The sequence below is a fragment of the Salvelinus sp. IW2-2015 genome, unplaced genomic scaffold, assembly GCF_002910315.2.
Source record: "Salvelinus sp. IW2-2015 unplaced genomic scaffold, ASM291031v2 Un_scaffold785, whole genome shotgun sequence".
Taxonomy (NCBI): Eukaryota; Metazoa; Chordata; class Actinopteri; order Salmoniformes; family Salmonidae; genus Salvelinus; species Salvelinus sp. IW2-2015.
In genome coordinates this window covers 122,174-145,925 of record NW_019942611.1, presented here as the reverse complement: position 1 = coordinate 145,925, position 23,752 = coordinate 122,174, and the positions used below count along the sequence as shown (strand labels likewise).

At 46.5% G+C, this 23,752-nt stretch overlaps 1 protein-coding gene across 2 annotated transcripts in view; it reads right to left on the bottom strand.

Moving 5' to 3' along the window:
• Positions 1–6: 6 nt before the first annotated feature.
• LOC112068892 (neuroepithelial cell-transforming gene 1 protein) overlaps positions 7–23,752 on the bottom strand; it is a 33,798-nt gene continuing 10,052 nt past the window's right edge. The window contains exons 2-11 of one of the 2 annotated variants that reach the window (XM_024136113.1): positions 22,041–22,095; positions 21,578–21,644; positions 17,100–17,162; positions 5,304–5,588; positions 4,519–4,581; positions 4,123–4,296; positions 3,676–3,933; positions 1,442–1,612; positions 873–1,059; positions 7–749 (exon numbers count right to left, since the gene is read on the bottom strand). In XM_024136113.1, coding sequence (XP_023991881.1) covers positions 307–749; positions 873–1,059; positions 1,442–1,612; positions 3,676–3,933; positions 4,123–4,296; positions 4,519–4,581; positions 5,304–5,588; positions 17,100–17,162; positions 21,578–21,644; positions 22,041–22,095 — 1,766 coding nt within the window. In that variant the 3' untranslated portion in view covers positions 7–306. Of the gene's footprint in view, positions 750–872; positions 1,060–1,441; positions 1,613–3,675; positions 3,934–4,122; positions 4,297–4,518; positions 4,582–5,303; positions 5,589–8,848; positions 9,095–17,099; positions 17,163–21,577; positions 21,645–22,040; positions 22,096–23,752 lie in introns of those variants that run through there. The other variant, XM_024136115.2, reaches the window with a different exon arrangement.

The following is a 23,752-nucleotide window of genomic DNA, read 5'->3' as shown; positions in this document are numbered from 1 at the left end:
ACAGTAAACAGGACAATATGCACAACTTCTCTCTAATTACTGAAAGCCAAGCAGGCCTCTCCAGAATACTGAATGGTATGCACTTAGCCCCTTTGTGGACAGAACCAAACAGTGGAGGGATGGAAGAGTAAAGTAAATAGCTGCCAATGGGGACAGTAACACAAAATACTGTTGTAATAATAAAACACAGACACATAAATAAAAAGTCCCACGGGAGGGAACACCCAGCCCCCCCCACTCTGCTCCCCCTCCCTTATGTACAAACATATTGTCCGCTCGCCCAGGAGTCCATTTTCTCCCCTCTAATTACACCATGGTCTCCTTCCTCTTCCCTAAGGCACTGAGGGAGCGCTTGTCCTTTTTGGTTTTGTGTTTGGGCGACGGGGAGGATAGTGGTGATGAAGAGGAGGATGAGGAGCGGGAGGAGGGAGACGTTGAGGTGGGACTGGGGGTCTCGTCCCCGCATAGCGAACTGGAGGCGGACGTTGCACCTGCGGGCGTCAAAGGGCAGTTCTCGTCGGCCTCCTCCGTGTGGATGATGGAGATTTTGGAGGAGCGCCGCTTAGAGTGGGCGTCGGCTGCCGGTGAGGAAGCGGGCGTGGTGACGGCGGCGTCGGCGGGCTGGTGGACGGAGATGGCGCTGCGCAGGCAGTTGAGCCACTGCTGCTTGTGGAAGACGTCGTTGACCTGCAGCGTGTGGGACTGGCCCCGAGACGGGTCATGGAAACGCACACGGAAGATGTTCTTGGCTGAGGAGATGAACAGAGAACAAGACGTTAGATTAACCATCAGTTTCAGTTACAGGCTTTAACCTCTAGATAGACATGGAAGATCATAGGGGAGGGGTCATAGGTGAGGAGTCAGGGACTCACCTTTGTCGGAGTTACTGAATGCTCCTCTGAAGGAGCCACCCATTTTGACATCTCCATCCTGCAGGTCCTCCAGCACCAGGTCCTGCACCGGGATTGGCTGCCGGTACACCTGGAAACAGTGGTGCTCGTTCCGCGTCACAGACCGGGTCATCACCAACAGCTCTGTGAACAGGAACACATGCAGCTTCTGGAGGGAGGGAGGACAAAGGAAAGGAGAGAAGATAAAAAAAAGAATATTAAAATCAGATCATTGCCAATGTTTAGTTTAATTTCAGGCATAGTTTTTCACATTCTCATCTGCCAACAGATTATTATTATTTTCCTGCGGATTTATCATTGGTAGAGATTCTCATGTGGTTATGTAATTCATGTGTTATTCGGTTCATTTCAAATGAAAAAAGGTCCAAGTTTTGGCCCCGACTGCCTTATTTGGGGGTGCAGAGCTCAAGTTTGTGCACGTGAGGGTTAGAAGGAGCCAGGGAAGAATCATTGCTTTAGGTGGATTGGGGTGCGAGTGTGTGTARTTTAGCATTATAATGTGTGTGTATGCGTGTGTGTTCTAAACTCACTGTTCCGCTCTTGTTGCGTAGCTCGCCGTGACACAACAGACTCTTGCACTGGTCGATGCGCGGGTCTCTTTGCCTCTCGTCCAGATACTCCAGCTTGTCTATGTAGTACTGGCTCTCTGACTCCCCCTTCTTCATGTTGATGTCAGACAACACACCCTGGATGATGGTGATCTGGAGACAAACACACACTGTTATAGTCACAAACTGATAGGATACAATGATATATTTGATGTTTCAGAAAGCTGTATTCATAAGTGTTTGTGTGCGTCTCCCTCTCTCCACTCACCGCTAGCTCCAGGTGGGGAGTGTCAGGGTGCTCGGGCGTCGTGTGTTTGAGGATCTCTTTGAGCAGGAGGGGGTATTTGAACAGGCGGGAGCGGGGGATGTCCAGGAAGCTCCACAGGTCCAGCTTCCTGCTGAAGGGAGACTCCAGGCAGCGCTGCAGGAAGTCCTGCACCCTCCGGTCCTGTTTCTTCTGGTCCAACAGGGCCTTGGCCGCCACCTGGTTACTGCAGTAGTCTCGGTATGCATTCAGCCCTGGCAACTGGTGGGGAGAGAGATGTACCGTTAGCACTTTGGCCATTCACTGCTCGATAAACATACAGATGTCATGTCATAAAGGGGCATCTTTATGACATCTTCAACACGTTGGTCCCTGCTAGATAAACACTTACACAGGTAGAGAAAGATAGAGAGAGGCCAAAATTTTGTGGGCACAGGCCCTGGTACGTACCCAGCTGACAACAATTTGTCCTATCTGTCCCACGGTGCCATCGGGGCCGGTGGCTCTGGCCAGCTGGGCCAGCAGGTCCTCGTGGAGGGGGATGTAGGCATCCAGGTCCCCGAAGATATGGGTCAGCTCCTCCTCCGACATGATACTCAGCTTCAGCATGGGGTCGTGGTACGCCTGGAGGAGAGAGAAAATAGAGCCAAGCAGTCATTCAACAGCTTACGATTTATTTAGAAAGAGAAGGGGAACCTAAGAAGAGCTCTGGAGGAAAGGTTTTAGTCAGATAGAAATGGAATCATTTCTTTTTATAGCTCATGGGTAATGGTCGGTCATGTTTAGAGGAGAGCTGCCAGCTAGTCAGATTTAATCTGTTTGCCTGATATGTACTCTCGGAGGGTTTGAATTAAAGTACGAACCTTGCGTGCGAGCTGGAGGTCCTCAATCAGGTCCTGTTCTCCGCGAGTCAACTCAAATATGGCCTGAGGACGAAGGAGATGAAAGACATATTTAAAACACCATGGAACAGGAGGTCATGCCAAATTAAAACACTGAGGACATATTAAACAGCATCAAACTAAAAAGGACACCAAATTACTGAGGACATATTAAAGTAAGAGGACAAATCAATGGCAAATTACTGAGGTCAATGAGTTGCCAAATTCTTGGGTCCCTTCTCTCTCAATTACTCTCTCTGTGTTGTTTATGGTTTGAGAGTATTCTGACAGTTGGTTGAGAGGTCTGCCAGGCCAGGGGTACATTAGTGACGTCAGACACCAGCTCTGGAACAGACTGGTGACAGACTGGGCCCTGACCGCTTCTAACCCCACTTAGCTCACTCAGCACAAATACCGAGGGGACTTTCAAAACAAACAAAAAAGTCTGAACTCGTGTATGAGAATCAAAAGAGAAAAACAGAGCAAAAGCAGGGGGCGGGAGAGCAGGAAAAGCACCCAGCCCTCTGGCTTTAATAACTCTGTCCCAGGCTAGGTTGAATACCGTGGCGTCTAGCTTTGTGACCTGGAGCGCACTCAGTCATCTGGAGCACTTTAGCAGGGCCAGCCGAACTAGACATCAGGTATGTGGTTCAGTCTCTCACCTCACACCGTTCTAATCTAATCAAACCATCTATTGTTGCAGCCGAGTTCCCATTCTTTCTCTATTGGGATTTGTGTGAAGAGAGATTTGAGAAGTCTATGGTGACGGTGTTGACTCTCACCTCCTGTCTCTTGATCTCCTTGGTGGAGAAGGTGCCCTTCTGGTGGACGTCTAATGTCTCCGACCACAGCGTGCTGTTGCGTCTCTTGGGCGGCGTGGGCGCCGCCGCCTTACTGCATGGCTTCTGGGGCACGCCNCTTCTTCATGTTGATGTCAGACAACACACCCTGGATGATGGTGATCTGGAGACAAACACACACTGTTATAGTCACAAACTGATAGGATACAATGACATATTTGATGTTTCAGAATGCTGTATTCATAAGTGTTTGTGGGCGTCTCCACTCACCGCTAACTCCAGGTGGGGCGTGTCAGGGTGCTCGGGTGCCGTGTGTTTGAGGATCTCTTTGAGCAGGAGGGGGTATTTGAACAGGCGGGAGCGGGGGATGTCCAGGAAGCTCCACAGGTCCAGCTTCCTGCTGAAGGGAGACTCCAGGCAGCGCTGCAGGAAGTCCTGCACCCTCCGGTCCTGTTTCTTCTGGTCCAACAGGGCCTTGGCCGCCACCTGGTTACTGCAGTAGTCTCGGTATGCATTCAGCCCTGGCAACTGGTGGGGAGAGAGATGTACCGTTAGCACTTTGGCCATTCACTGCTAGATAAACATACAGATGTCATGTCATAAAGGGGCATCTTTATGACATCTTCAACTCGTTGGTCCCTGCTAGATAAACACTTACACAGGTAGAGAAAGATAGAGAGAGGCCAAAATTGAGTGGGCACAGGCCCTGGTACATACCCAGCTAACAACGATTTGTCCTATCTGTCCCACAGTGCCGTCGGGGCCGGTGGCTCTGGCCAGCTGGGCCAGCAGGTCCTCGTGGAGGGGGATGTAGGCATCCAGGTCCCCGAAGATATGGGTCAGCTCCTCTTCCGACATGATACTCAGCTTCAGCATGGGGTCGTGGTACGCCTGGAGGAGACAGAAAATAGAGCCAAGCGGTCATTCAACGGCTAACAGTTTATTTAGAAAGAGAGGGGGAGGCTAAGTATAGCTCTGGAGGAAAGGTTTTAGTCAGATAGAAATGGAATCTTTTCTTTTTATAGCTAATGGGTAGAGGAGAGCTGCCAACTAGTCAGATTTAATCTGTTTGCCTGGTATGTACTCTTGGAGGGTTTGAAATAAAGTACGAACCTTGCGTGCGAGCTGGAGGTCCTCAATCAGGTCCTGTTCTCCGCGAGTCAACTCAAATATGGCCTGAGGGGGAAGGAGATGAAAGACATATTTAAAACACCATGGAACAGGATGTCACGCCAAATTAAAACACAGTACATATTAAACCGCATCAAACTAAAGAGGACACCAAATTACTGAGTACATATTAAAGTAAGAGGACAAATCAATGCCAAATGAGTTGCCAAATTCTTGGGTCCCTTCTCTCTCAATTACTCTCTGTCTCTCTGTGTTGTTTATGGTTTGAGATTATTCTGACAGTTGGTTGAGAGGTCTGCCAGGCCAGGGGTACATTAGTGACGTTAGACACCAGCTCTGTAACAGACTGGTGACAGACTGGGCCCTGACCGCTTCTAACCCCACTTAGCTCACGCAGCACAAATACCGAGGGGGCTTTCAAAACAAACAGTCTGAACTCTTGTATGAGAATCAAAAGAGAAAAACAGAGCGAAAGAGGGGAGAAGAGAACAGGAAAAGCGCCCAGCCCTCTGGCTTTAATAACTCTGTCCCAGGCTAGGTTGAATACCGTGGCGTCTGGCTTTGTGACCTGGAGCGCACTCAGTCATCTGGAGCACTTTAGCAGGGCCAGCCGAACTAGACACCAGGTATGTGGTTCAGTCTCTCACCTCACACTGTTCTAAGCTAATCACACCATCTATTGTTGCAGCCGAGTTCCCATTCTTTCTCTATTGGGATTTGTGTGAAGAGAGATTTGAGAAGTCTATGGTGACGGTGTTGACTCTCACCTCCTGTCTCTTGATCTCCTTGGTGGAGAAGGTGCCCTTCTGGTGGACGTCTAATGTCTCCGACCACAGCGTGCTGTTGCGTCTCTTGGGCGGCGTGGGCGCCGCCGCCTTACTGCATGGCTTCTGGGGCACGCCCGGCGTCTTGCCACCATTGCCATCGCCCCGGAAGGACATGGACTGGATGGTCTGGCCGAAGCGCCGGACGGCCCCATTCCTCACGGGGGAGATGAGGTTAGCCAGCGAGCTCACCCTGCCGAGAGGACGGACACGTTTGTTGCTGGGTTCCTGGAGTGAAGAGAGAGACGGGAGAAAACACAGATTAGGCTTCGGATCCTCAACTTCCTTTATCATTTACCATAAACCCAACCATCTGAATTCCAACTCTTTTAGCAGAAGCCTCACCAGGAAACAGCTAGAAGCTTCCCCATGACTGATATCACATGGCCCTCATGATGCCAGCCATAATTCCCTATTGATGACACTACCTCCACAAGGGACTTGGTCGGGAAACTGTTACCAGGGAGGAGGGGTTTGGCGCTGGGGTCAGGCCATAGAGACAGCGGGCAGGAAGAAGCAGCAGCCCCAGCAGCTGTTGCCTCCATCATGTGAGGACTGAGGAGCCCAGGGCAGGCTGGGGGAGCACAAAGACCCTCTTTCAGACTGCAGCCCAGAGGCGCCGACCAGAGAAGGGGCCTGGAGACATGCCAGGAATGCACCCCTGCTCTCAGCTGTCCAACACACTCACACTACACACACTTACTCTGTCACACACACACACAACACCTCAGCATTACGGCCTGACTACAGCAAACGGGCCGTGAGTCTGGGACTGTTCAGTCACTCAAACATGGGAAGACAAAAGGCCTCATCGTTTAACTCCCGTCTCCCAGAGTTCAGTGAGGTATGGGACAGGACGGTACTGTGTTTGGACAGCCACAGTAAAACTGATGTGTGACTCTGGACGGAAGACCACCAGTGAGAGACAGAGGAACTAACAGGCCTCGTCTTAAACAGGCACCAGAATACTGGAAGTCTCAGTCTTTTTTAGGAGTCACAGGGGGGAGGTTGTGGGTGCGAGTTGGAACAGGCCCTGGAGCCCTCGTCGCGTGAGAGAAGCACCACACCTGTGCCAGGTAATCCCGCTTCACCCCCCTGTACTGAGCCCTGAAGCAGGGAGAGCGCAACACTCCCCTGCTAATGCACTGGCCCGCTGCCAAAAACAACAAACATCACACTGCAGATCTGAGATAATGAATTCATAGACAGAGACCTCTTCAAAAACAACCATAAATATCAGGCAATTAGACATGTTTTGTGAATAAAAAATCTGTGTTATGAAATCTATGCTGCATGTCTATTGGAACCCCCAAGCTCTTAAACTCTCTGAGCCTTTTCCTGACTCAGGATGAATGGAGTTTTGCCTTGGCTCAGCGAAACAGAGAGCCATTCAGGCTCCTCCTGGCCCCAGAAGCAGACCACAGCTGCAGAACAGATCCACCCCAGAGTCTGGCGTGAAAGCCACAGTGGCTGCGGCCAGCTAGGGTCATGGTCCAAATGTGGTCGGGGTCTTTGACCAGGACCACCAGACAGTCCAGGAACTTATCTAAACCACAGAGCCAATAAACCGAGAGGACCAACGCTGACCACATCCGAACCGCTCTGACGGTGGTCCAGAAATGGTGCGGTCAGAAAGGAATCCCAATCCTAAAACACAGGCCTGGTTTAAACCTCTTTAGACTTTATTTTAACGGGCCTCATTACTGAGTGGAGAGAGGACCATAACGGCCACACTGTGACCAACTAGTTCTGCTGTAAACCCCAATGGACAATGGAAACAGAGAGAGGGTGAATTTGCTTTGGAAATCATGGGGTCTTTCAATGTAAACTTTGGAAACGTGTTTTTGCCCATTGTGCCTTTCCTGTCATTTGGGGACCGGCCCTGGAATAACAAAGGCCACAAGTGCTGTTCTTTGTACGCCCACCCAGTGTTACTATCAGCTGGACACCGCAACATTCAGACTGATAGAAACTAGTCCTATTCCAGGCAGTTTGACTACAGGGAACTCCCTGGAATACTGTCCAGTCTCGCTCCCTTCAGGAAGCCAGACATATCCGGGGTTTGTGCTGCTGGACTGTATCGTTCTGTACCATCTTTGGAACAACCCCCCCCCCACCAACACAGATTGAGGGACCATGGGTACGCACTCAAATCTTCCCTAATGTCCTAAATTGGCCTCTGGTGATATTTTAATAACCCTCCCACACAATTCTCCTTCTACCTCGTTATCTCCAACCAGAGAGCCAAAGGCTCATCAACTAAATGTATCTACTTTTTCAGCCAGCCCCCACAAAAGCACCTTCCTGTGCCCCTGGCCTCCCTTTGATGTAACACCACATGTTAATCCCTGCTGGCTTGGCTGTCCCTCCCTGCTCCTGCAGCTCTCTCACTGATTACAGCATAGCTGATAGCAGGGCTCTGAGGGAGTGGAACACCACTGTTTACCCTGGATTCCAACAAAAGAGCTCATCAAAGAGTAACTGTGGAGTGACTTAGGTTTAAAAATGGGTGTCACAATCATGGACATCTGTTGAGAAATGCGACTACTCACTTCATTGAAGAACTCAACTTCTCCTTTTCTGATTTACTGACAATGTAGCCGCTGGCTTCCCCCTGAAACCCCTTCCGAAATCTAACCACAAAAACCTTGAATGGGGGAAGGAAGGAGACTAGAGAAGTGAGAAAGGCTGCTACTGACCAGTGGCTTTGTGTGAGTCAGAGAAGAAGAGGCACACCTGGGTTCTACCTCCCCTCCCTGTAATTGTGTGTGAGGAAAGCTCCCAGCCTGCTGTGTGAACACTCACACCTGAGAGCCCGGGCACTCACTGCCCCATGGCTCTGAGAAAAGGAGGGGGGATCCCAACTGGCAAACTAAAAATGTGCAATAATGTTGGCATTAAGTTCCAACTTCAAACCACACACATTCCAAGTTAGAATGTTATTGGAATTAAGAATTTGATGAGAAGTCGCAAACATGGTGCTGATCTCTGTATGGCTATTTGTCCCCTGCTGTTACAGTGCTGTTGAGGTACTACTCGTCCCCCAGGGCTAGGATACATTACCTGTCTGGGTAGATAGCTTTGCTGGCTTTTGTGTGAATCTAAGGGGATGGATCGTTTTATGACCTCTGCTCAACAGGTTGAAGTTATCTTCAGTCCGACAGTATCATGGAACAAATATCTCTAAAAGTTTGAATTGAACAAGGTTCTGCCAGAGACTAAACACACACCTTACTAAGGTGCAGTGTTCAGGTGAGACATGAAGTATGTGACAAATACGCTTGTGACGAAGCTGTTGTTTACGAAGCATGGGACACATTGTTTGATTTGATAGCAGAAAGAACAGGGCAAGGTGCTGACTCAGTCAGATCTGATAAGAGATCAGTGGCTATCACAGCAGAGAACAAGTTCCTATCCAACTGATACCAAATGACAAAGCCAGCAGAAAGAACATACTGGGAGAAGCAGTGATTGATCTAGTATCTCACCTCTGAGTCTTTGTTGCCTCGGTTCTGACAGTCTATAGCTTGTAGAGTCCGTTTGATAGGCACCAAGCTACCCAGTTCATCGTAAGCCACCATAGCGTTGAGTAAAAAATCCAACAAGGTTTCTGCAATATCCAGTGAGTCTTCATTAATCCATATGAAAGAGTTTTTAATTCTTCTAAATATCTTTCAGAGAGTAGAACAAATTCACTCCACACACTACCGCTCTCTCATTCTAAACTTTGGTCTGAGGTGGAGTTGGGGAGGGGGCGGTATAAATACTCCTTGGTAATGGGAGGAGCAAGCGCTCCGAACCCCTCCCACCGTTTAGGGGTGTTACTGTTGGAGGAATCAGACTCTTCTTGAAGGGCTATACAGGCGAAGAAGCCCGTGTGTGTGTGTGAATCACCAACAAAAAGCACACACACACACACACACACACACACACACACACACACAATAGTGCTAGGAGAATTCCATGTAGTGAGGTTTGCTGTTAAAGTGAATGGAAAAGTTACGCATCATGTGCATACAGTATTACAGAACAACGATCTCTAAAAGTTCAGGTTTGAACAAGGCAGTCATCTGCCAGAGACTAAACACACACCATGCTAAGGTAGTGTCCAGTGGAGAGAGAGAGAGAATAGGGATATCTGCTGATTCACTCACAGATCTGATGAGAGATCTGTGGCTATCGCATCAGAGAACAAGTTATAGTCCAACAATATGGGCAAATAATCTAATTGCAATTTTTGAACCCAATATTATGATTGCGATTTTACTTCCGATTTAAATCAAAACAGTAAGAATCATAGAAATAAAATGAGTGTTCCATTTCTATGGTTGGTGTTGTTTGTCATGACAACTAATGAAAAAGCCAGGTACAGTAGACGTTGTTGTGAAAGGGAAGGAACCCAAAGTGTTGGTCAGAGTTTCCCTGGAGACCCTTATTACATTTAATGTTACATTCATGGCATAATATTTATTTTTTAAATGCAGCCTCTTACAATATTGCAATTTCGATTAAAATTAGATCAATTGAGCAGCCCTAACTAAGAGAGAAACTTGCTTCATGTGTTTAAATGCTTTTAAAAACTAAAACAAAATAGAGAAATGCCTTCTGCGCTCATACTGATGAATCATGTCAAAAAGTAGGCTTAGACAAATTCTACTTCAGAAAATTAAGTCATTTCCTTGAAAACAGCAGTTGTACATTTCCACCTATAGAATCTAGTTCAAACACAACCTATAACTACAGTGAACCATCATGTAATAAATATCACATCTCATTGAGTGAGTAAATATGGAGCACTTCTTTGTCCCCTGGCTTTCTGGTGTGAAAGGTGTAAAGTGCATCAGTGTTTGTTGTCTGCTTTAGCTAACGACAGAGAGCTGTTACCAGGCTCTGATCAGCAGGGGATGGGGAAGATCAATTAGAATATCAATAAGAGGGGCGCACTCATTCACCTCGTTATATCACACACATGCGCACGCACGGTCTGCACTAGACCCTGTGTATTGAGGGCAGAAGTATAGTGTCTGGGGGTGGGGTGGATTTAAATGAAGGGTGTTTCGTTCGTTATTACCCAGAATGCTTGTAGATACTACAGACTTCCAGTCATTGCGCTAATCAACTTCCTTCAAACTGCACAGAGACATTAAAATGGTATCCACAAGTTCATCAGACTCCGGGGAAGTAGATAAAGAGCTTCACTGACAAAATCCTAAAGTACCCCTTTAAAAAAGGGGGCAATTACATCTGCACCCAGTTTAACAGTAGAAAGAAGTGAGAAACTAAACTCAGGTCATTCTGAAACAGAGTTTTAAAGTAAAAGACAAGCTTGCTTCCCTTTTCCTGCCAGACACATTCATGCCCCATTTGAATAAAAGTGAACTGAGACGAGATTAGAGACGTGAAAACAGCTGTGGCAAGCCATTAAACCCTGCATATGTTGCTACATACCCATATAACTGCTGCGCAAATGGACTGCAGAATCCAAGGTGTTGACTATGTGATGGACTGGATAATGTGCTGAGGTGCTATGTGGTAGAAGGGATGTAAAACCTTGCTAGTCATTTAGCCAGTCTGTCTGTGTGTGTGTAGCAAACAAATTAAACCAATGTGAAGGCTCGAATTCACCCTCCTGTGTCAATACTGAGGTGTGAAACAGGACATATGCAACTAAGCATGTGTGAGAGTGAGAAAGTGTGTGTGTGTGTGTGTGTGTGTGTGTGTGTGTGTGTATGTGTGTTTGGTGACAGAAGTGAGAGAGCCCAGATGGGTTATTGTTGCTAAACTACATGAGGACTGGCACCATGGTTGGGAATGTGGTCATCAGGACTGTTTACTCTGAGGTAAAACCGATCATGTTATACAGACCAAGAGGTCTCTGACAGTCTGGCATACATCACTCCACAAGAAGAGTCCACTCCACAAACTAACCCAACTAGTGGCGAGGATTCACACCTCCGGGCAAGGAATCAAATGGTAAATAACAGCCCAGGGGGAAAATCTCACTACATGTTGATTTGGGTGATGACTGGATTACTTGTGAAAAAGAGAGAGCAGTTTGCCAGAAGGGAGGATGGTGTGAATGATTATTCAGATAAGACTGAATAATAATATTTACTAAATGTCTGTTTGCTGGAATATGAACCAGGATACAGACCGTCTGGAGGAGATGGACTATAAAACACACCACTGCCCCAGTGTACATTTTCAGTGCAGAAAGTCATGATTGATTGTATGCGAATGTCTCGAATGTCTGTGTATACAGGAAAATAGTCTTTCTTTCGTGCGATCATCCAGACACAGGGAAGACAACGCGGTGCATCTCAGTGTTAGTCACGCCGTGTGGTGATACCGGAGGATGAGCCACCCCTCTGTCTGGGCCATCACCCGTGGGTGGCCCGTGAACGCAACAAACACAAAATCACTCAACCAGCCGGGCCCAAACGCCCAGTCAGCTCTAATAAAAGGTCTGACAAACAAATGTGTATTCACACACACTTACTTAATACTACCCTCTCACACTTTACTATCCTCCCCACACACAGAGAGTCAGGGAGGAGTGAGTCACCTCAGCCATAGCGTTAGCCTCTATTCTTCTGCGGTACCTCCCTGCCAGGAACAAACAGAGCTCTGGGGCTTACAGTTCGGACTGAACTGAACATGCCCTCCACATCAGCATTACAGGAAAAGGCTAGTGTTTAATTAGAGCTCTGGGGAAGGCATACCAGCCAACACTTTCCAAGGGGACTAATTCACTCAACAAGTGGTGGAGCCATTGCCCCCTGGTGGTGGGAGTTTGGTGCAGGAGTTCAGGTACAATAGATGGAATGAATCTGATATTAGTGGATTATTCCTCCCGATATACATGTGGTCTGTGAGTCCTTATTTGAGCAGGCAGGAAGAGAATAGGCATACGGGTGTTCATATACTATAATGAATCACGGCTTTAGTGTGATCATATCAAGCCCAGGCACTGCCAGATTGAGTGGGCCAAGAGAAAGAGAAACAAACAAAAATAGTTTCGTTTCTGATACACCAACTCATGTATTGCCCCATTTCTTACTATTTGGAATTTTCTTCCTTTGTTCTCTCTCCATTCTTCCCCACCTCTACCTGTTTCCCAATTTCCTGTGGTCTTCATTTCTCTCTGTCCCTCATTCCTCTGCCTTACCACCAATCAACCTATAACAACTAAAGTGGTCTGTCTCTTCAGCAGCTATTGGAGGGGCGATGAGGACAGGGCTTCTTATCCAGCAGTGCCCCACTAAAACCATCACAGAGCAGCCATCAAACACAATACCAGCGATAGACTTCACACCAGACAAACATCCCCTGCTACTCAATAGTTTACTTAAGTGAGTTTCACTCAGTGCACACAACCCGGACATCTCTGGTTGCTACCAAACAGTGTGGAGGTAACCAAGAACCACAGGTTTGTCATGACACTGATCAATGCCACATTCATAGAGAACACACACACACACACACACACCCACACACCCCAAGCAAACATGCAGAAGAGAAAAAAAAGGGGTGGTCAAAAAAGCTTGGAAAGTTACAACTTGTGGCTTCAGGTTTTTCAAGGAACCCTGATTCCAGACAGGACTGGCAATACTCAATACAAGTGTGCAGCATTTACAGCAAACACCTTCTAGTCAGGTACTCAACCCCCTGAACTGTTTTTATTGTGGCAACATTTTGGTTCTCTGGGCGAGCGTGCAGGTGGCAGGTCAAACCTGGAAGGGTGAGGAGGAGGGGGGCAGAGAACTATAGAACAATAGAAGTAGCCTATTGTTCATAGGTTGTTTACCTGCCTCAACCCCCTCCACCTGGGCCAAAGAGCCAGACAGCAAAAGGGGGGGTTGAAGGTGGATTTGGCGACATGTGCAGGGGATGGGAGCAGATCTGGTGCAACAGGTTTGCGAATAGGCCGAGCCTGCGAATCCGTAGCTAACCGCCCCGTCCCCGCCTATATCCCTTCTCCCCCAGAGCTGAAGATCCAAATCACGTTCTGCGCATGTGGGGCGGATTTACGCACACATTTTTGTGGTACCCTCCCTGCACATTTCTCACTTTCGCTCGGGAATAATAATTCTTCAAGTTTTACCGGTGAAACATCCATGCAGCGTCTGCATGCCAACTATTGGATCTCAAATCAGTTTCATGAGGAGAAACATCTAGCTCTTCTGGAGTTACACAGCGTTGTTCTGAAGTAGCCTACAGTGTGGTTTACAATTATGGACAGTGGGAAAATGTTCACGCAGATGGGTTAGCAAACTGTAGCGTGCCTGTGTTCAGTCAAAGCACATATTTAGCCTATTGGAGCACGTTGTTAAAGTCTGGCCACATGAGAGAAAAATGCAACAAGTCACAATCATCCTGAAATCTCATAAGAAATGAGGTGGTGTTTTTTGTCTTATAGTAAAACTATAATACGCTATTATACTCAGTTATGTTATGTAGAATACCATCATGATGTGATCTTGTATGCAACATTGATTCAGCTTTGAGCTAACTATTAAAACGAGGACCATTCGCCAGAGTAGACTGTTCACCTAGCAGCCGAATGAGGTCATTTGACATTTCTGTCATTTAGCAGACGCTCTTATCGAGGGCGATTTACAACACCAATTAGGGTTAAGTGCCTTGCTCAAGGAGACAACGGCAGATTTTTCTAATCAGATTAATAATAGTACCCTGTTCAATTTGTCCTCTATGACAGGCCACATTTCTAGTAAACACATACGTTTGATGACAGAGGAGTTGTTCAGTGAATCATTCCGCTCTCCATCCTTGCCAAACTACGACTTCTATGAAATATCACTTGGCAAGTTCAATGTAATTAGTCCGTTCTTCCCCAGCGGAGCCCAATCCTGTTTTGATCGTGTTTAGTGTGAGTCAGTGAGTGGTTTGACCTCAGTCATACACTACAAGAGCCTTCAACCTTTGCTTAAATCACTGCACTGCAACTGTTTCTCCAAATGTAAAATGTAGAAGTTGCGCCAAACGTAAAAGGTCTAAGTGTTTTGGACACCCTGGGTTTCTCCTACTGGAGCAGCTGCATCTGGGGATGCACCGCTGCGGGCTCTCATTCTGAACGGTTAAGTTAAGAGTTTAAGCTTTGGCGATAGGGTTAAAACAAAAAAACGACTCACCGTATAGTGTAGAGAATCATTGTACCATTTAAACTGCTGTGAAATATATTTTTAATAACCGAAAATATTGTATTTTCAGCTGTTTGATGCTGGTGTACAAAACCGAAAATAAAAGACACAAAAATGAAACTCAAGAACGGGAAGCATATAAATAGTGCACATATACACTACCTCTTAAACTTGATTTCAGAATGACAGATGTAGAATTAACAAGGTTAACGTTTGGGATAGGGTTAAAACAAATAAAATGTAAAACGACTGTCTAGCACTGGGATTCAACACACGGCTTGTGGCTTACGCCCATCCACCATCTCCATCCAAAATGCCCTAGCAGGGTTTTGAAGGCATCTCCCGACGTCCTCGGGACACGGATGGACATCCCATTTCCAAGTGAATCTGGCTGCTAGATCTCAGTACACAGCATGGCTGTACTGAAGAATGGATGTACCTTGTGTTACAATAACTCTGATCGTGAAGTGGTCATTCTGACATTCTAACAAATCACCAAGAACACAGTGGAAAAATAAGACTTTCATACTGTTGAATGACAGACAGGATTACATCTGTATCCACACTTCCATTCCACTATAGTCCATCCCATCATAATACCACGAGGAGACTGAAATCAGCTCAACCATGAAAGTGTTGGAACCCCAGGCAAGGATCATGGAATGAAGCAACAGAGACAAGGCATGTCATAATCTGCACCATGGGGCACTCTGTTCACAACGTTGACATCAGCAAACTACTCGCCCCCACACAACGCCAAATATGTGGTCTGCGGTTGTGAGGCCGGTTGGACTTAACAAATTCTCTAAAATGACATTGGAGTCGGCTTATGATAGAGAACTTAACATTCAATTCTATGGCAACAGCTCTGGTGGACATTCCTGCAGTCAGCATGCCAATTACACGCTCCCTCAAAACTTGAGCCATCTTTGGCATTGTGTTGTGACACAACACTGCACATTTTAGAGTGGCCTTCTATTGTCCCCAACACAGGGTGCACCTGTGTAACATCATGCTGTTTAATCAGCTTCTTGATATGCCACAGCTGTCAGGTGGATGGATTATCTTGGTAAAGGAGAAATGTTCACTAACAGGGATGTAAACACATTTGAGCGTAAAATTTGAAAGAAATGCGCTATTGTGCGTATGGAACATTTCTGGGATCTTTTGATTTCAGCTCATGAAACATGTTCAGTTCAGATAGCTGACAGCTAATTTAATTAGCGGACACAAGCTAATTGACTGACTATTAGTGACTGACATAAGAGAAACTGCTGATGCACAACCACATTTTGAAAATCGCACCTTGTGCATTCTAGTATTTTAACTCTAGAAAGTACGTCGAGACCCCGACAGAGTTCCCTGGTATAATAGACAAATATAGAGCAGCCTATAATCCACCTCAAAATGTCAAACACACGATGCTACAGGACAATAACAAGTATTTGTATAGAGACTACCAGTGAAATGGCTCAAATCTGATTGAGCATAATGATGTGGGGCTGTTTAGAAATTGTGATGGTGCAAATCTTTTTAATGCACTACTATCAACAGTCTCATCAGGCCACCCTCAGCTTTCAAGTCATTTCTGACCCAAACATTTTACTGAAGTAATTAGAAGCGATCAAAAAACACAAGATTAGGCTCCGCTGGGTAGGAACGGACTAATGTCCTCCAAGTTGTCATCAAGTAAAAAAGTGTTCACTGGAAATGTGGCCTGTCATAGTGGTTTGTGAGAAATTTAACAGGGTACTATTAATCATCTGATTTCTCAGAAGAGTGCTTGTTATGTTTTGAGTGTGATCATTATACCCTGATGAAGACAGTTTGTCTGTCCAAACATTGCTTATTCAATAATTGCGTCGGAGCTCCTAGAGTGGGCGGCTCTCTTTTCCTTTACCAAGTGTTCTACTCCGCTAGCCAGCACCTCGCCTAAACAGGTATGTTTTTCTTTCGCCTCCAGATTGAGTGTGATAATGAAACCTATGTGGAAACAGGGCATCGCTAAGAAAATCATCCCACGTTGGAATACTGGTGACAGGCCTAGGGTGTGTCAGAAACACCAATAGACAATAGACCCACATTACAAGGATGTTTTCCAACCAACGAGTTCTGATCGTCAATTTACTAAAAACAAGAATCTTAGTAACTACAGTAGATTTGGTGATGGAATTCCCCGAACATGAGTTGATGAGTGTTGTGGTGGTTGCTGTAAACAAACATGGTCCTTATCTGGATGGTTTGAAGTGATATGCTCATGTATCACAAACAAACAGGACGGGGCTAGACTTTTGATAGCCTATAGACCTAGCTTCTTCAGACCTCAGCCAAAGATATACAGAGGTCAGGAAACTTACCTCCATGTTGGCACCAAATTATCCATTGCAATGACATTCTATGTCTAGATTGCAATTTCCCGTACATTCATGAATGTCAACAAATCTTGGGGACAACAACAGTTTACAGAACTGTGTGCGTCACCTTGACAAACTGCGGGTTCAGGGTATCTATGCGGGTTCAGGGTATATATATTGTGAACTCAGATCAGTGTTATGGGACGAGTCATTGTGTGTTTTACCTTGAAGTCAAAGCTGCACAGGCTGACTGCATCAGAGTCATCCTTCTCTCTGAGCTTCCGCTTCTGGGGACAGATGGAAATGAGATTGTCATTATTATCAAATTTAGACAGATAAACTTACCAATACCCCTACAGATACTCTTAGGCAGATACCCAAATAGCTACACATAGACACTCATGAGTGTGTGAAACCTTTATTTAACTAGGCAAGTCAGTTAAGAACAAAATCTTATTTACAATGACACCCTATCCCGGCCAAACCTGGACGACGCTGAGCCAATTGTGCGCCGCCCTATGGGACTCCCAATCACAGCCGGATGTGATACAGCCTGGATTCGAACCAGGGACTGTAGTGATGCCTCTTGCACTGAGACGCAGTGCCTTAGACCACTGTGCCACTTGGGAGCCCAAGTCTCTCCAATTCACACAAAACAACTACATCTCGTCTGGACTCCTGCTGCTCTCTGATGTCAGAAATAGTTCAACAAGAATAGACAACCACCACCACTCTGCCCCATTACCCTGTCCCATCCTGGTCTCACTGGTTTGAGAATAGCCCCAGTGAAGAGAAGAACTGCCCCATTGCTAAGCCCTATTACCCCAGGGACAATGTTCACCCCTGGAGGTTCCAAGAGCACGTGAACACCTGGGGAGAAGACCAGCTGGCAGGTGAGATGAGGTCTGGCCCGGAGTTTGTGTGTATGTGACTAGGGCTGTCTCTTATACACATCTAGATGTGTATAAGAGACAGCTGGCAGGTGAGATGAGGTCTGGCCCGGAGTTTGTGTGTATGTGACTAGGGTTGTAAAGGCTGGAGGAGCGCTGGTGTCGCCTGACTGCCGGGGCTCTTAGGGCGCTGTCATTAGGGCGCTGTCATTAGGGCGCTGTCATTAGGGCGCTGTCATTAGGGCACATTAACCACAGAGGGAGTAGAGGGCCATCACAGGGCATTCAGGAAGTCGAGACGGGATCACGGGTGTGCAGAGTGAGACAGTATGTTGAGGTATTTGTTTGTTATGAATAGTTTGTTTTGAAGGGGGTAAATGGGCATTTCTTCCTCAAACCTGTCAGCTTTCCCACAGTAAAGAGAACTCCTTGTACAATATAAAGAGAACTCCTTGTGCAACATCTTTCATAAATTACAAGGGGACACAAGGGGCCTCCATATGCAATGCCCCAGATGAGAGAACAAGGCTAGATGATTAGCTAGCCTACTAAGGGGAGTGAACAGTGCTTTGGCTAAGAGAGAGTTGTGCAACACTACAGTACAGCTCCTAAATCAAGGGATTCTCATTGAGTGCTACAGCTGTTGAATACAGTAGTTTCGCACAGTCGTTTAAAAAAAAAGGTAGTCTAATTGAGGCAGTTAGGACCTTTTCTGAAGCTAATGAGGGAAGTGGGATAATGGATCAATCAATTAAACTCTTGTTTATAGTAGAGCTGACGGTAAAAGGAGAGGCTGAAACTGGCAATCTGATCAAAAGGCTACAGTGCAGCCATTCATCAACTAGCTATAAAAAAAAAAGGCTCATTAGCCAATAGCTTTAGACTAGTCTTTAATCAGCTGGTGACTGAACGACTCATCATTAAGCCGATCCCCATTCGAAAGGAATTCAAGTGATTGACCAGAGAAAACTCCTTTTAAATGTCTTGTTATTATCATCAGAGGGCTTAACTGCATAGTGCTAGGCTAGCTTTTAAAATAACGATGGGTTTCGGGTCAGTTTTTTGATTAAATCATCAAAAGGGTGGGCCAGGTTAGATGGAAAGTTTACACTGGACTAGAGGCATAATGTAGAAGTTCCTCAGCTCATTTTATTTTACTAGGCAAGTCAGTTAAGAACAAATTCGTATTTTCAATGACGGCCTAGGAACAGTGGGTTAACTGCCTTGTTCAGGGGCCGAAAGACAGATTTTTACCTTGTCACCTCAGGGATTCGATCTTGCAACCTTTCGGTTACTAGTCAAACGCTCTAACCACTAGGCTACCTACCGCCCCAACCTAGAACCTAACGCCGATGCAATGCAAGTCTGGGCTAGAGGGGTCTTCTCTTCAGAGCCTCCCCCAGACAACGGGGCTTGTTTGAGGGCAGTTTGCTGAGTCTATGTTGACTGCCGTTGCCCATGCAAATGATACAGTTTTACATTACCATGACATCACGGGCTAGGCTAAACTGAACTTTTAAACAAACCCAGCGTAGGCCTGAGAAAAAAGGGCATTAATGTCATGTGGGATTAGCTATAAAGAACTAGGTGATATTTGTTAAGCATGTTCTGCTTGATACAGTGAGAGAAGGAGAGAGTGGTAGAGGGAGGATGGGGAAAAGTGTAGAAAGGGCAGAGTGGGGGTTGGGACTGAGGCAACAGTGGACTTCTTTATTCTCACACACACACACACACACACACACACCACACACACACACACAACCCTGGCCTATTATTGTGCTGGCCTGTTTGTGTGCGTCATGTGATAATGGCACCATAAAACCATGACCTGGTCAGCAGCCAGAATACACAACCTGGCTGGCTCTATGTAATTACCAGCACAAAGCAAAGTATGAGGTAGGTAGGCCTAGAAAAAGGTGGGGGTAGTGGGGTTGACACCGTGTTAAGGAATGCCATGGACTCTCAAGAGATTCTAGAACAGAGATTATGATAATCAGTGGTCATATACTTAGTACCCCACCTCAGAGTTTTGGTATGTGCTGGGTAGGTTAAATGTTGATGTCATTGAATTAGGGTGCTTGCGCTTACACACAGGGACACGCATACAGGCACATCAAAATACAAATCTCAATTCCTATGCACATACACACCTCTTTGAAGTGGGAACGTTTGCATGGAAAGCGATGCTGACTGACATTCTGGCTGTCTGAACACGCCGCTGGGAGAGACAGAAAAGCTACCATCTTTCCTATTAATTACCTGCCTACATTCATACAACAGCAGTTGGGTTTGATCGGCTGTTTTTTTTGCAGAGCTGGAAACCTAAATCACATTCTCAACATTACAGAACTGCCCTGAGGCCTTGCTAATGTAGTCTGAGATAATATGAAACACAGTACAGCCCCCCCCACCTAAACAGTACTATGCCCGCCCCAGCCTCCAGAAAGTCCCCTACCTACCCCCATCAAAGCACAGGATCCTCCTAACCTTATTCAAGTTTCAAGGTAGAGATAAGCGGGGATGGGAGACAAAGGAGAAGAAAGGAGCCCACAGTTTCTTGTCTGTCTATACTTCTCTCTCTTTGGGTAGATTTATAAAGGGGAGATAATAGTGGAGTCGTTGGGGGGGGGAGCCTAGGTAACAAGCGCCGTATGCTTGTAGTGGTTGAGCTAAGCGTGCCAGTTAAAGAACATTTGTGGAATCAAAGGCAACGTTTGGCACGAGATGAAGAGCCTCTGTCCTCCTCTCCTCTATCCCTCCCTCCTTCTTTTCATCTCCTCCTCTCCCCGACTCAGTTGAACGATGGATAGGGTTTCAGCTGGGGTTCACTCATAAACCCTGGAATAGTCCAGGCCTTGTCGTTCAGTTCCTTTCTCTAATCTCAACTCTGTTTCCAATCAGCGATCGTATTTAGGTCTATGTTTTACTGTAAACAGCAGGCCGGCCAATCTAAGGGGAACAATAGCTATGTTGATTCCATTATGTTGAAGGGGAAATAGAAACAGGAAGATTTTTCTTGTTTGTTCACTGTTGGATCACTGGGTAGTGTGGGGAGTCTGTCCTGTGCCCGGCATCAGCTGTGAGGGTGTCATGCAATTAAAACGTTTCTGAATGGAGGATCAGATGGACCTGCAGAGGGCTTACGTCACCTCTCACTCAGAGGTGATTGCGAGTTGCCTAAACAAACTGCACTGGCATGCATACATAGTTATCATCAGTTTACAGAGTTTCTGATGCTGCATGAGCGATTCAAGGTTTAGTTCGAATGCCTTTATGTTTGGCGATCAAGGTTATCATGAACTATGCAGATTCCAGATTAGTAATCTGTGTGTAATAGTGACAGCATCATCCACTATGGAGTAATGGACTATGTTCTGAATACCGACACACAGGTGATGCCAGATGCATCCAAGATGCAGTCCAAACCTCCTCTCAAAACCTTACGACCAAAGTGGATCAGTCATTTGTCATTATTGTTTACTACTAAAATTACTTTTTCCTAAACTTAAGTGCACAGAGTCAGTATCTGTGGTCCAAGTCAGAGGAACTTCACAGCTTTGAGAAGGAACAGGTCCATTTGCTTCCGTGCCTGTTGAAAAACACCAAGGCCAGATTTGAAGCCAAAACAGACAGTTATGACAGAGCTATAACAGGGACAGGCACTCTCTGTCCGCACAAACAGGCCGGATAGCCATAATCGTCCCAAACAATGCCAGGACAAAATGGGGAGGATAGTGGAATGAGCCGAGGTACCAGTCCTGTGAGGGAACAGTGAGACACAGAAACAAGAGCTGGATGGAGGCTGTACTCACCAGACTGAAGTCCCATTGAGGTCCAGGGGTGAGGAAGGTGAAGGAGCTCCCTCTTCTCAGTCCAGGCCTACAAGACGAAGATGGAAAAAAAAGAGCAGGAAATGATTGCTTGATCAACAAGTACAACATGAATAACACCATACCCTACACCCTAATTCAAAAAGGTGACACTACTAAGACCTTTACATCTCAGGGCACGAGATGACATAACACACCACCGCAACTCCACCAGGTAACAACCACACAATACCACAATGTCCAATGCTGCATGCAAGAACGCAAGCTCACCCGTGCCTTGTGAACGCTCAATCATGGTAGTGCAGGAAGTGCCTCAAACACAATTACTCCTTCAGTCATTCAGTGCCTTCCCCAAAGACCCATTCAGACAGAGAGAGCCATGCTCAGGTGCCAACGTATACGTCTGTGGCACACGGTGTATGAGAGTATTGGCTCTGGTACATACCACAGCTTGCTGTAGCCATAGCGATGTCCGTGTCGCTGCATCCTCAGACGGCCAGCTAGGATAGACACGCAGCAGAGTAGACCCAGTCAGAGAACTGTCCTTCACCCCTCACTCTCTGTGCAGCACCCACAGGGTTACCAGGTCTCCAAGATGTCCTCACAATACTCTTCTCTCTATCTATAGGAGACAGCCTACCCCTCTCACATGTGTAGGAGGACCCTACCCACCCCTTTCCTAATTGGGGGAAGGAAGCAACTGTTGCCTCCTGTCGGAGGTTTGTTTGCTGAGCGCCTAAGCGGGGAGTGCTTTTTAGGAAACACAGATGATGCCGGCCCACTGCTCCATTCTGGTCACCCCCAACCTCATGTAACACCTCAAATACAATACTCACCCTTATCAGGTTCTCAATTATTAAACATCAGGTTATATTCGATCATTGACAATAACCTGACGAGGGCGAGAACTGACCGTGGTCTTCAGGAAACAGCAAAAGGGAGCACCCCCTATCCACGTCAACAGGACAGCAGTGGAGAAGGTGGAAAGTTAAGTTCCTCTGTGTACATATCATCGACAAACTGAAAATGGTTTTCTTCACAGACAGTGTGAAGAATGCGCAACAGCACCTCTTCAACCTCAGGAGGCTGAAAAAAGATGTGGCTTGTCACCAAAAACCCTCACTAACTTTTACAGGTGCACAATTGAGAGCATCCTGTCGGGCTGTATCACCGTCTGGTACGGCAACTGCACCGCCCACAACCGCAGGGCTCTCCAGAGGGTGGTGCGGTCTGTACAACGCATCACCGGAGGCAAACTACCTGCCCTCCAGGACACCTACAGCAACCGATGTCACAGGAAGACAAAAAAAGATCATCAAGGACAATAACCACCTGAGCCACTGCATGTGTATTAGGTTGTCGTTGTGGAATTGTTAGATATTACCTGTTAAATACTGCTGCACTGTTGGATCTAGAAGCACAAGCATTACACTACACTCGCAATAACATCTGCTAACCATTTCTATTATGGCCGTCACACGCTGAAAACAACCCACATAAGTGATGAAGCCAAATTTGACGGCTTTCAAAAGACCAGTTTCCACATGGTTTGGGTTTGAGTTAATGTCAAGGTGTTACTTAGATATCTTCTGAAACCGTCAACAATATGTTCCAATATAAACCAGATCATATCTGAAAACAGATTAGCGATAATGGAGTTAATATATTGAGAGACCTCAAAGGAAATCAACCTCTACAATCCTGACATTCTTTCCTCGATTCCTCTGAACCACTTGTCTCTAGCATGTGTTCCTGTTGTACTGCTGTTACTGGGCCAAGTCATTCCAGTCATTCCATTGGCCTTCCTGCCTCGTTGCTACAGGTGGCATTGTGCAGTGACACAGCATTTGTCTATAGTGAAGGGCAGACTGCACTGACCACAGCTGTAGTGTCACTCCACCGCTTCCTATGTGGTCTGCACTCAGAATCAGTACGACTAGTAGTGGAGGCCTATAGGACAGTGGAGGAATTCCCTAAGTGTGAGTGAGTGAGAGAAAGAGAGAGAGAGCGAGAGAAAGAGAGCCCGAGTGTGAGAGAGAGAGCCCGAGTGTGAGAGCAAAGAACATAGGGAGTTCAGACAAGTCAAACAGGGAGAAAAATATAGGACTAAAAAGGTGGAAAGTATATTATAGGGAGTAAGGGCAAGAATAAAGAGAG